The sequence below is a fragment of the Lethenteron reissneri genome, chromosome 30 (genome assembly GCF_015708825.2).
Source record: "Lethenteron reissneri isolate LAM-NWPU_2019-01 chromosome 30, ASM1570882v1, whole genome shotgun sequence".
NCBI lineage: Eukaryota > Metazoa > Chordata > Hyperoartia > Petromyzontiformes > Petromyzontidae > Lethenteron > Lethenteron reissneri.
Genome location: NC_083808.1, coordinates 11,199,226 through 11,212,961, shown reverse-complemented (window position 1 = coordinate 11,212,961; position 13,736 = coordinate 11,199,226). Strand labels below are relative to the sequence as shown.

Below are 13,736 nucleotides of genomic sequence, written 5' to 3'. Positions count from 1 at the left end.
AACAGTCTGTTAAGGCTATACAACGGATAGGTGAGGAAGTTTGCGGATACATGGGGAGTCGTCGTTTTTGTCCCGAGTGTGTTAAAGGAGGGTTTGGTTGTCGGTAGGCGAAGACCCTCTGGTGGAGGACGAAGACAGCCATGACATCAACTCGGTGGCTGGAGTTCTGAAGCTTTACTTCCGTGGCCTCGAGAATTCCCTCTTCCCCAAGGAGAAGTTCCACGACCTGGTCATGTGTGTCAGTGAGTCCCGTTTCGTTTGGCCAAAATCATCGTCATCGCTGTTATTTCCATCACCGTCGTCATCATCACTCTCACCGTAATTCTGTCATCATCACAATCACTCAAATCATTGTCACCATCATCATAATTGTCAATGCAACATTTCTCTTTCTGCTCCTTCCCTCGCTTCGTTAGACTTTGAGAATTCCCTCCCGTTGTCTCATTTTCCAAGCTCTCATGGCTTTGCTTAATTCAAGAAACGTGGGACAGACTCGTGCATCTCACCGTTGATGGTGCTGTTTGTTGCTGGCCGATTGCCGTTTTGGGCCCTCGGGCCTGCTGTGCTTAGCAACTGTGTTTGTCGTAACCATCGCCATCATGATCATAAACTACTTATTGAGATGCTGCGTAAAATATGTATCAAATGTCCCATTTATTACTTTTAACTGTATTATAATAGCTATGAATTAGGATGATATGCCAACTATTACTCTAAATGCCTCAATATTTCCAATGACATTACAGCATTGGAATATGTTTTATTCATTAACACACTGCTGTTATTACATTTGGTTTAAAACATTATATATATCCAAAAAGTAATTTAAATCAGACAGGACAGCTCCGGAGTCCTTGTAGTTTGTTTTACTTGAACTGGAACAAAAATGCAATTTGCATTCGCCAATACAACAACATTACAAATTCTCTGACAGTTCTTAGCAAGGCAATAGCAGTCAATTGCATTGCACATGATCGTGTTTGTGTTATGCATTCAGTGAAAAACGTTTTAGCGGGCACTTTGGCCATCTCTCTTTGCTTGGATGCCCAGAGTATTTTCTTAAGGTTGTCCACAGCATTACATTTTGGAAACCGCTCACAGAAATTGGAAAGTAATCACATCACATTCATATTGGAAAATGTTTTTCTGGGAGTTGCTAAGAAACGTGCACATCAACAGACCATGCTGTTTGCCACGCGTATTACGTTCAGATTGGCCGTAATGCATGCCCTGCAAACGTGCAATGGTGGCCCAACATTGGCCCAACGCTCCCTATTTACTGGGTGACCGAGGTGCAATGCCACGCGTATTACGTTCAGATTGGCCGTAATGCATGCCCTGCAAACGTGCAATGGTGGCCCAACATTGGCCCAACGCTCCCTATTTACTGGGTGACCGAGGTGCAATGCCACGCGTATTACGTTCAGATTGCCCGTAATGCATGCCCTGCAAACGTGCAATGGTGGCCCAACATTGGCCCAACGCTCCCTATTTACTGGGTGACCGAGGTGCAATGCCACGCGTATTACGTTCAGATTGGCCGTAATGCATGCCCTGCAAACGTGCAATGGTGGCCCAACATTGGCCCAACGCTCCCTATTTACTGGGTGACCGAGGTGCAATGCCACGCGTATTACGTTCAGATTGGCCGTAATGCATGCCCTGCAAACGTGCAATGGTGGCCCAACATTGGCCCAACGCTCCCTATTTACTGGGTGACCGAGGTGCAATGCCACGCGTATTACGTTCAGATTGGCCGTAATGCATGCCCTGCAAACGTGCAATGGTGGCCCAACATTGGCCCAACGCTCCCTATTTACTGGGTGACCGAGGTGCAATGCCACGCGTATTACGTTCAGATTGGCCGTAATGCATGCCCTGCAAACGTGCAATGGTGGCCCAACATTGGCCCAACGCTCCCTATTTACTGGGTGACCGAGGTGCAATGCCACGCGTATTACGTTCAGATTGGCCGTAATGCATGCCCTGCAAACGTGCAATGGTGGCCCAACATTGGCCCAACGCTCCCTATTTACTGGGTGACCGAGGTGCAATGTCTCACGACGTTGCTGCCCTGATGCAAGTCACATGACGTGTTGCATAGAGAGATTGTTTTTTTCCTCTTTTGCTTTCCCTGAAACAAAGTTTCATGGGGGGGAAAAAAGTTTAGTTTATGGATTTTGTGTCCACTTATGAAAACAAAATTTAGGCAATTGTTCGAATGATATTTTCATAATGTTATTCGCCTGTATTGTCTGCCACTGTATGTTTTACATTGTAAAAGTGTTTAATACAAGACAGGCAAGTGAAGTTTATGAGCTGTAGTTATTGCTTTTACCACTTTGATTACTACAAGAAGCCAATATTATTGAATGTTACATCTCGAGAGGATTAAGAATGTTAGGAAACCTTTGCATGTGGAAGCGTGTTTCCCCATTAAACTGTCGGTGAAATGAGTCGAATTCAATTTAATTTCCTGCTCCTGTGAGCATTTAGGTGGCACTTATCGCCTGTTTAAAACCCTGAGGCAGTGGAGGACATTCCACATTCCTGTGGCAGGGGATGAATCCATCCATAGGACAATCGTTGTTGAATTCCCCACAAACTGTAACCCCCTGACTGGGGTTTTGAATTCTGAAACCCTTCTTTGGTAGTGAACCTACTAATTTGCATATAAAAGCAGTGTGAATTTCAATATCTTAAATAAAACTGCTCTCAGAATTCAACATGCAGCTTTAGCACCTGAGAACAATTGGCACCAAAGACATTTTTAGGCCATACTTCGAGGGCATTGTCTTGTATGCATGTGTGTGCGAGCAGGAAAGTGGGGATCAATTGGTTAGCATTACTCTACTATGATTCCAACAAACAGTAAATGATCCCCAGACATATACAATCACAGTGGAATTTGAGTATGTATTTAAACCTCTCTATGAGTCTCTGCAAGGCCAATTTCAGCATTGAATAGTACCTGGTATGCTGTGTGAGTGTAAGATCTAAGGAGAAGACAAAGGTGAACGGGGGTGGTTCTGACCACACCACCGTATTTTTTCTTTGGCACATGTCCTGACGGTTACTGCAAGTTCCGACCGTGTCCATCCACTGCTCTCCGAGCTGCATTGATTTCCGGCTGCTGAACGAATATATTATGAGGTCGTGCTAATTGCACACAAAGTGCTTGCCACAAATGAACCACAACACCTTGCTCATCTCGTCAAGGAGCATGAACCATCGCGTGAACTCCGGTCATCCTCGCAGCAGCGGCTTTTGGCGAGCCATCGAACAATAGACGGTCACCGCATCGTGCGCTTCTGCAGCCGTCTGGAACGCTCTTCCTTCTGATATAAGGAAACCACTGGAGCTATGAACTTGGAAATATAGTTATAGATTTGAAGCTTTCGTGACTGCAAGGATTCATATTCTTAGGTTTTTTTTTCGGTAAAGGTCACGTAGGTAAAAAGGAAAATAAATAATAAATAATTAAATGATTGAAATAATAATAGCCCACTTCAGCATTTGTTTTGTGCTGTGGTTGTCCCACCTGATTACGGACGCTTGTGTTGCCCCCGAAGCGTCGTGATTTATTATTTTATTTCTATTATTATTTCTATCATTTTATTATTTATTTTTATTTTTACCTACGTGACTTTACCGAAAAAAACCTAAGAGTTTGAAATATAGATTGAAATAGTATTTGTTTAGAACTTATTTTTGTGTTTAGTTTCTTGTCCTTCTCCCACACCTCCCATTAGCACGGTTGACTACGTACGATGCGAAATAAGTTCTAAATACATAATACATTGCGTGCAATGCAGGCATTAGTAGATGATCACTGAAATCCTTTTACACTGGCACTTCCTGCACATGCTCACGGTGTGGTTTTCCACTGGCTATTTCCTGAGCCAATTCAAGACATTTGAATCTGGCTCGGGAGGGCTGGGGCTAATTGACCAGTTGAGGGCCCGTGGCGTCAGTCGGTACACTATAAGGACACGGCGTCACCACCTCATCTGCACGTATCTCGACTCGTCCGTCTCATGCGATGTCAAGCGGCACGGCTCTGGTTCAACCTGGTGCCGTCTGCGCTGTGCCGGGCTGCTTTGTCACAGCCCCAGTGCGGCTTGGTTGTGCAGCGGATAACAGAATTTTTGACAGTGCTCGCACCCGCAGTCTGCAAAGGAGAATGACGGGGATCTTCTGTCTTCATGTGTAAGCGGTGCCTTTGTGCGTGGTGTGTGCTGCGTCCGCACAGAGATGGAGAACCTGTACGAGAGGGCCGCTCACATTCGCAAGATTATTCTCACTCTGCCTCGCTCCACCATCGTGGTGATGCGCTACCTCCTCGCGTTCCTCAACCAGTGAGTGCCAGTGGTCGTCGGGTTCACGCGTCCTAGCTCCAATTGTCAGAGGGTCCCACCGCTTTTCATTGCGTCCGATCTAAATAAATACAAATACGCCATTCAAACTTTACTTCAGCTGGGCTATTCGCATGATGGGTTGTATATGTGCCGGTTAGTTGAAAAAAATGTCGCTTCAAGTGGGGCACACAAACCACTGACTTTGTCATCGTCCCAAAGTTCTAGCATAACTTAACCGGCAGGTAAATGCAAGACGTGTATGGCTACTCTATAAAATATTGTGTCATCTGCATATTTCACTGTTACAAAAGGTCACGTGACATTATTCCTAAGATTGCCTGTCAACTTTATTTCCAACCTGTCAACATTATAGCCAAAAATTTCAGTCTGAAAAAAACTATTCAGAATTTTTTTTATATATATATTTTAAATCCTAGCCAATACTACACGCCCACTTGTTTTTCTTGGTGTCTGGATGGATTCATCGTGGTCAAATTACCACTTGCTGCCGGGATTATTTTATTACTCATAAGAATTTGTGCGTACATATGGAAGATATTCGAGGCAGTGAGTGCGGCGATTTCTGCCGGGAGAGTGATGAAATCTCTCGTTCTCCGTGACTAATCCTCGTGCTATGTTTCTCAGTCACAAACGGCACATTCTGTCCTCCCTTGATAGCGCCGAGTCTGTGATTTGTGCTGACAGCTTTTTGGATTAGAACAGTAGGAGGGCTGTTTTATTGAATCGACATTCTGCAGCCGTGTTCAGGAAAAGAAGAAACAAAATTGGGGATGTCTTTTTTAAATGAATCCAGTAGCTTTTGTTATATCCCCGCAATCAGTGTTTGCTTAAATAAAACAAAAATAAACCAAGTACAAAAACTGGATGCTACATGAATTAAAAGTTCAAACAAATATTTGTTTTAATGATGAATCATCTCCTTTTACAGTGCCATGATCCTACATGACACAGGAGCTGGGGTTGCATTCGTCCAAGCGAGAGGGGCATAGAGTGAATATGAAGACATTGCCTTGGCAGTTTTGTACAAAAAAGTCTTGCAAACCCCCCAACAAACTCACCACCTTAGTAAATAACACTACCTTTGTCATCCGCATCAGGCCATAATCAATCCGCTGCTGGCTGAAGTCCTCTCCAGGTCATTTACAGACAATGGCACGCCATAGTCTACGAGTGTTTTATCAGTGCGCCACGAGACGACAGTCAGAAACACCGAATTACAGTTGTTCAACTGTTTGTGAGGTTTCAACTCATACTCGAGGCAGGTGTTGGCACATCCTGTCACATCCTCACTGTGTGGTTTTCCGCTGGCTATTTGGCAAGCCGAGCCGAAACCAAACCGTGATACGCAGTGTCTGACTATCATTCAGTCAGCCTGGCTGCCTGCCCTCTCTGCTCCGAAGAAGGGTAACGTCAGCCCAATATGATATTTTAATCTCTTACACGGCAGTATTTACAACACCGGTGGTAAGGTTACTGTGTAGGTTTTTGACGGTTGTGCCGTACAGCTCTCCGACATGTCTTCAGGTTGTGCTAGGTGTTGTTTCGGCACGATGTCCAACGTTTACACTCTGCACGCATGGAGCTTTTCCAGCAACTGAATTCAATTCCGTTCCTCCGTTCCCGATGATTCTCCCAGTACATGGAGCGAAACGTCATGTCCGAAACATCAGATATCACGCCAAACAACACCCGGCACATCCCAGAAACACGTCGAAAATTTGGCGAGGTTTATGGTTTTAGCGAGGGAACGACAGTTGCTGACGACGTTGATATCCAAAGACGCACTCCAAGACAACGATTCTTCAATCCCTCCTGCTCTCTTCCGCTCCTCTTATCTCCCACTCCCCGGCTACCCCGACAGCCTGTCGCAGTTCAGTGATGAGAACATGATGGACCCGTACAACCTGGCCATTTGCTTCGGGCCGACACTCATGCCCGTGCCCGAGGGACACGACCAGGTGTCCGTGCAGGCCCACGTCAATGAGGTGATCAAGACCATCATCATCCACCACGAGGGCATCTTTCCGGGGTCCAAGGAGCTGGAGGGGCCCATCTACGAGAAGTGCATGACTGGCGAGGAGGAGTACTGGTGAGTGCCGCTCCTTTCGCGAGCATCACTGCCGCCACGTTCGGGACGGTTTATGCCAGGGGTCGGGAACCTTTTTGACTGGGAGAGCCATAAAAGCCAAATATTTCTAAATATATTTCATTGAGAGCCATATAGTATTTTAACGTATAATAAATTAAATATGTCTTACTTTTAATGCGACTTCTGGTCACGGGACCCGTGACCCGGGAAATGTTATCTTTAAAACGAATTTCTGTTTACTTTAAAATGACACAGTATTATTAAGCAATATCACAAGTATTTTAAAATCAGTTCCAAACTGATTTTATTTTTATTTTTTTTATTATTCAACTCAAATTTGTCTGGGAGCCATATGCCGTCACCGGAAGAGCCATATATGGCTCGCGAGCCATAGGTTCCCGACCGCTGGTTTATGCCCTTTTCCACTGACACCTCCGAGCCGAGCCGCTGCAGTGCCTTCGTGGTACGGATTGTTTTCCACCGGCTATTTGCCGCGTCGAGCCAAAAGCCAAAGCACAATACGGCGGGCCTCACGAGACATTTGAATCTGGCTCGGGACAAAGCAGAGTCAGGGCTGATGGTGCTTTCTTTGCGTGTGATGTCATTGAGTACACTGTGAGTACACAGCATCACAAAATATAATAGATTCTTCAGTCCAATTGCAACTCCCAATCGTAACAAGCAGTGAATGAGTAAATGGCGTTTCATTCTGCACGATGACGCTCAATGATTATGATAGATTTAATATTTTTTCATCGAACTTGGAACCATTTCATAATAAAGGTTTTTGGGTTAGATCGCGTTATTTATAAATGTGTCGTAACTCTCCACCACCCGACATGGCCAATCAGTAAAAAATGTGTCACTTTGACAAAAGACAAATAGTTCACTACTTTAGCCCACCGGCGTGTTGAAGAGTGGATCCACAACATTTACAATTTGAGTACGACGTTTATAAATAACGCAATTTAACCCAAAAACTTTTATTATGAATAATACTGGTCGCGAAAGCCTACGTGTGAAACTCGGAACCATTTGTTACAAAAAGGCTCCTTGCCTTTAAACATTGGGCAATTTACCATCAGTGGTTCTAACTAAACCAACTCTTCTGAAGAGGCACTGAATGTTGAAACCAACCCAGAGTTTACTTTGACTAAACCACGCTGCTAAAAAAAAGATGCACTCCCAGAAGGCCATGCGGTCGATGGGATGTGTATAAAAGTATATTATTTTTTACGTGGAAGAAGCATGATATTTGAAGGAAGCATTGAGTGCTTATTTATTTTGTTACCTAACCATGTCAGTTAATCGAATCATGGTGTACATGATAGGGGCTAAATCCACACGATAAGCCACTTTGTTGAGCTATCATTTGTGGCCAGGTCACTTCTGATAAAGAAGCTAATAGCTCTTTACCTGGTAAGATAAACATTGTTTAGTTTTCGTATTTTTTTTTTATTGATTTGTTTACTTTTCCTATACGTTTCAGTCATATCGTGTTTGTAACGTTTGACCCACCCATTGCTGGACATCTGTGAAAAGAGCTTTATAGCTCATCGGATTCCTCCAGTATAAACAAATATTCTGATTCGTTGCATGTCTTCACGATGCTGGTGGTGTAGTGCACCTTGGCACGATGTGATTGTGTTGCTCACGTTTCTCCCCTCCCTCGACTTCAGCGACAGCCCCCACAGTGAGCCTGGCACGATGGAGGAGGCAGACCAGGACACGGGGACAGAGCCACACACCAGCGAGGATGGTGAGCATGTTATACCACTGAACCGCTTGCGATTAAAACACATTGTCAGTATGTCCTGCATTTAACATTAAACTTTTACTGCCAACACCTGCCCATGTCAGTTTATGGAGGAAGTATCCTCTGACATCCGTCTTAGGTTCGAGCGTCGAGTTTGCTAATATTTTATTTATTTAGCCATGAAAAACTTCGCCGAGTGTGTTTTGCAGAAGGGTTCGGCTAAGTTAAGCAGTGTTTGGGCAATGGTGTTACGGCTTTTCCAATTAAGTAACCGTTTCGACATTCTTCAAATTTGGACCATGGTACTGGCATACGTGGCCTACTCTGTTTGTTTTCATGTACGCCGTGAAACAGCCAACGTGTATTTATACGGTTCATACACCCGTAGTTTAACACAGAGGCTTTCGCGACCAATATTATTCATAATAAAGGTTTTTGTAGCGTTAACTGGGGAGGCTGTGCAGCGCAAACTGCGAAGCTCTGCAAGAAGCGTCAAAAAAGCGCGAATATCTCATACCGATCACTTCTCATTTCACAGATGATATAAGAAAAAAAAATGGTTGAGCAAACTATGATAGATGTGCATTTATTCCCATATGTTGGGCTTGGTTATATTTAGAACAAAAAGTGTGGCTCTCCGGAGCTTGATAACATGAATCGTACTTTGTTGGAAATTCAGCACTGGCCATTCCAAGGTGAGACTGATCCCCAACATAGGCACGTGGAATTGCCTCATGTCTGCCGAGAGATATGAGCACTGCTTCATGCTCATTTGAGCTTTTGATGTGTTACATAATACTGCAGTCGATTAATGCGGGTGAAAGGCCATCATTTAGGAACACTGTTGATTACCGGAGGGCTTTTTTCTGTTACTCGGTCGCTACTATTAGGTAACTTTGCATATACCTATTTATAATCTGGCCATTAGAAAGCACATTTTATAATGTAATTCTCATCATGCCCCATGGTGTTAAGGGCAGTCTCCAACCCTGATTAACGCTCTCTGGCCTCTTTGTTCATGTGCTATGACGAAGGGCCATGTTGTTTATGAGCGTGTTGAGTTGTTTGTTAATTGTGCTTTTACACCTCTGCCAAAACAGCATCGCAAAATAATTGGTTTTAATTATGAAAGATCATTCGCTTTGTAGTATATATTTATATATTTTCATAATATTATAGAAACATAGACACTAATTTTATTGAGTTAAAAGCAAGATCTGGACAAGTAAATTAAAATAATGTCAGGGGATTAATGCGTATTGGAAGTTATTAAGGGTTTTTCTACTCGTTATCAAAGCAAGCAGATATACTACACACTTTGTATTAATTATAGTTTAAATTAAAAGCAACCATCCATTGTAATGGAAACTAAAGTAGTTTTTTTTATTGGTCAGTAAACATTAACTGGACTTAATTGTTTGCAGATCTTTAGTCGTCGGTGAAGTATCAAAAACATTAACAGGAGGGGATCCTGCTATGGGGATGTTTGGCCAAACTCTAAGAATAACAAAGAGAACTTAGGCTTTTCTATAGCGCAATTCACACAAGGCCTCAATTCTCTTTACATGAAGCTTAAGTTATGGAGAAACCCTGTTGTAAAAACGGGTGAGTTTTAAGAGACGATTTCAAAAGTGTAGTAGACTTAGATTCCCTCATGGACCGAGGAAGGGAATTCCACAATCGCAGAGCCTGGCTGCAAAAATCTCCGTCTCCCATACCACAAGGTCTGGTATTTGCAATAATGAGTTTACCAAAAATCAGCAGATCTAAGTTTTCGCAGTGGAATATAAAACTTTAACAGATCAGTGAATATATAAAAGTCAATTCATTCAGTCCCCTAAATGTGAGAAGAAGGATGTTACAGTCTGAGAATAGGTTTTCTCCTTTTTTCTGGCAACAAAACAGGTGTTATCGATGTTAAAACACCGAACTGAAACCTTTTGCAAGGAATCATGTCTGCATTAACCACGATACTTGTGGTCAGCATGCAAACAAAACACATACTCTGGTAATATATGCATTGTCTTTGAATCTGATTGAGACAGATTTCTTTCGAGCCTAGTCTCAAACGGTGTTAGACCAGAGGATGCCAAAAGACCAGAGGACGCCAAAAGGTCTTTGGTCTTAAAGTCTATTCTGTACTTTTCTAGGAGCCAGTGCAGGGAAGAAAGAATAGGCGTAATTTGGTCCCGCGGTTTTGATCTGAATAAAACCCAGGTAGGTGAGTTTTAAATATATTGTAGTCTATTTAGAGCATTATTAGATATGTCCGCAAGCAAGGCATTGCATTAATCCAACCTTGATTAAATAAAGGCATGCACCAGCCTCTCGGCATCAGGAAGGGGCAGCATAGGTATTAGTTATGTTGCATAAGTGAAAAAAAACTAGATTTTGGTAATATTATGTACACGGGCCTCAAATGTCAAACTGGGGTCTAGGATAATGCCCAGGTTTCTGACCTCAGAGGAAGACTGAATTTCAGTCCCGGCTATGGCGATACAAAAACCAAACAATTTACGCACTCGACGTGGAGAGCCCAACAACATAATCTCTGTCTGATCACAATTTAATTTGAGAAAGCTTTTAGGCGCATCCAAAACTTAAACTCGGTACGACAACGAGATAGTGCGGAAACTGCTGCTATGGTATTAGAGTCTTAAGATAAATCTGTGAGTCATCAGCATAATAGTGAAAATAATTGAGGCCATGACGATGAAAACTTTGGCCAAGCGGCAACATATACAGGCTTGAACAACAGAGGCCCCAAAATGTTGTGAGCCCCAAGTAACCCCGTGGACACTAAACCATTCACAGATGAACAGTCACCCATTGAATTAAACTGTTTGTTTTTGGGAGGAAACAGCAGTGCCCTGAGAAAGCCTAAACATACGATAAAATCCATAAGAGAGGTTTTTTTGGGATAGATCGAATAAATGTAAATGTGTTGTTAAACCCACCATCACCCAACACAGCCAATTAGCAAGGTTTGTTACTACACACACTGGAGTGTCGTAGGTTCTGCACACCGGTCTGCTGAACTATTAACACTTTCACATGTTTGGCTTACATGCAAAACCTTACTAATTGGCTGTGTCAGGTGGTAGCGGGTTTAACGACACATTTATATTTACGCGATCTAACCCAAAAACCTATGGAAATGGATAATATTGGTCGCGAAAGCCTACATGTTAAACATACGATAATATATCACCATTAGTCCACGCACACATACTTGCTGTACTATTTGAAATAATATACATTACACTTGGCAATGTGGCTATAATCCGCCATGTGCTGGTAGTAATTGCCTATCTTGTTTTATAGAGGTTGCATACTTCTTGTAAATGTGGCAGAGTGCTCGACTATAATTTATCAGACTGCAAGTTCACATCCTACTCGAGGCTTAACTCAGCACATCGCTTTTTTTCAGTGCCATTAAAATCTCCCACTCTTGGTCGTGAGCCAACAATGGCTCATCCTGTGGAAAGACCGGCCCTCGAATCAGAATAATGTGAAACCTGCACCAATCAATGGCTCGGGATCACAAATGAAAACAAGCAGAACATGACGACGCTGACTTGTTTGTACCATGATAGACGTGTCACTGTGGAGCAAAGTAGGTGGAAGAAAGTCCCGATAAATACTGATTTAAAGTTGACGCAAAACTGGAGACCTTTGTACTTTTGAGGCAAGCACGCTCGACCTCTAAGGTACCCGTTCGCTCTGTAAGGTCGCTCACAATAAATGCTGTTTGCCAAGACTCATCGCTCTTACCAATGGTCCTGCCGTTGATAGCAATATGCGGTGTCAGATCGCATCCATGGGCAATTTTTCACCGCTTCAGCGACACTCCGCATAGCAAAGCACACAGGTCTTCCATGCAGAGGGGAAAACCGCCTAATTCTTAACACCACGCACCATGCAGAATTGATTGTGCAATGAAACCCAATGTCTCGATAATTGTTGGCCCCAATATGTGCATGCATGATCAAAAGGATTAAGTTAGCATGTATATTGTGCCCTTTATAAATCGGCCATCTGCGGGATTTTGTGAATGTTATTTCAAGAATAACACTCGGTGCTTGCTGGCTCTGGAATGATCAGTGTCGGTGGATGATGAAAATTACGCGATCACGCTAAATGCATTTTGAAAGGATGTCATCTTACATTTTTCACAAGTGCTTTGTAAAAATAATCCTCACTAATGCCCTCCGGCAGCGGTAATGTGTTTAAAATTAAAGGGGCACATTGAATGCATTTATTAAGTTAACTTACGAAACAAAAACACACACAAAACAAGGGTTGCTACGGTTAAATCCTCAAAACGAACCAGCATTCGCAGGCAAACATTCTGAACTTAGCCACTTGAAAAGCGCATTTGTGGGTTTGATAAAAAAAAAAAAAGATCTTCCGTGCTGTGCTGCAGGATGCATTTGATTGAGTCCAGTATAGTTTTTTGTAAAACTCCCGGACATTCAATGTGGCCAGCAGATGACAGTACAACAAGGTGGTTTGTCAACCTGTCCTTGCAGATCTTTGAGCGTGATCCCCCGCTACTGCATTGGTTTTGTCTGGATACGCTGATAGGCCACATTGCCCGAAACGACCACAAATACCAGCTATTAAAGCAAATCCTGGAAGGAAAAATCGAAGGGAAAAAACGACCAGGACGGCCAAAAACGACATGGCTCAGTAACATCAAAACATGGCTACAATTAACAACAGCACAAACTCTACACGCCGTGCTAGACCGGGACCAATATCATCGTGAAGTCGCACACGCCGTTAGGCAGCACTAAAGAAGAAGAAGACGCTGATGTCTGTCCTCACGCTAAACCGCCAAACTTCAATCGGCCCAATGTAGGATTCTCATAAAAAATAGTCTTCAGACTCATTGTTAAGAGCATAACATTATTATCATCATATCAAGCATCTCCAGAATAATTATAACAATTATTATTATATGCAGGTATGTGTTGAACTAGAAAATACGTTAATGCAGAAACATCCTCACTGGGCATCAAGGCTATGTTCAGTAGGATCCTGCATTGGTATGATTATATTTAAAGAGCGGTTTGTATGCGTGAAGAAGTCGGTGTACCTGGAGAAAGCCAATTCAGACGAGGGTAACATACTCAAAAGTCCATATAGACAGCTTGACAGAGCCACTTATTTGAATGGCATCGCATGGCCACCGTACAACTCAGTGTTTTGAGGAGTTTTACAAATACGTGTGAGCCACAATTTACCAGCGCTCATCTACGTCGGTGGCCCCGAGCCAGTGGCAGTTATTCCACATTCGCATGGTGGGGGCCAGTCTCCTCACAGAATGAACGCTGTTCACATCACGCAAAGTAGATGCTGCGGAAAGCAAGACAGACCCCAAACTTTTGCACAGCGTCAGTAATATCACGCAAATATGGTCATACACATGCACACATCTACTCGATTATATATTTTAAACCTCGACACGTTTTTCAGTAACACTGCCTTAAAATAAAAATATAAACTT

General features: G+C 43.1%; 1 protein-coding gene across 4 annotated transcripts in view; it reads left to right on the top strand.

Moving 5' to 3' along the window:
- Positions 1 to 13,736, top strand: part of LOC133349527 (SLIT-ROBO Rho GTPase-activating protein 1-like) — a 199,830-nt gene that overhangs the window by 166,967 nt on the left and 19,127 nt on the right. For all 4 annotated transcript variants that reach the window (XM_061563064.1, XM_061563062.1, XM_061563063.1 and 1 more), the window contains exons 15-18: positions 108 to 242; positions 4,253 to 4,358; positions 6,241 to 6,468; positions 8,148 to 8,227. In XM_061563064.1, the coding sequence (XP_061419048.1) occupies positions 108 to 242; positions 4,253 to 4,358; positions 6,241 to 6,468; positions 8,148 to 8,227 (549 nt within the window). The remainder of the gene's footprint in view (positions 1 to 107; positions 243 to 4,252; positions 4,359 to 6,240; positions 6,469 to 8,147; positions 8,228 to 13,736) is intronic.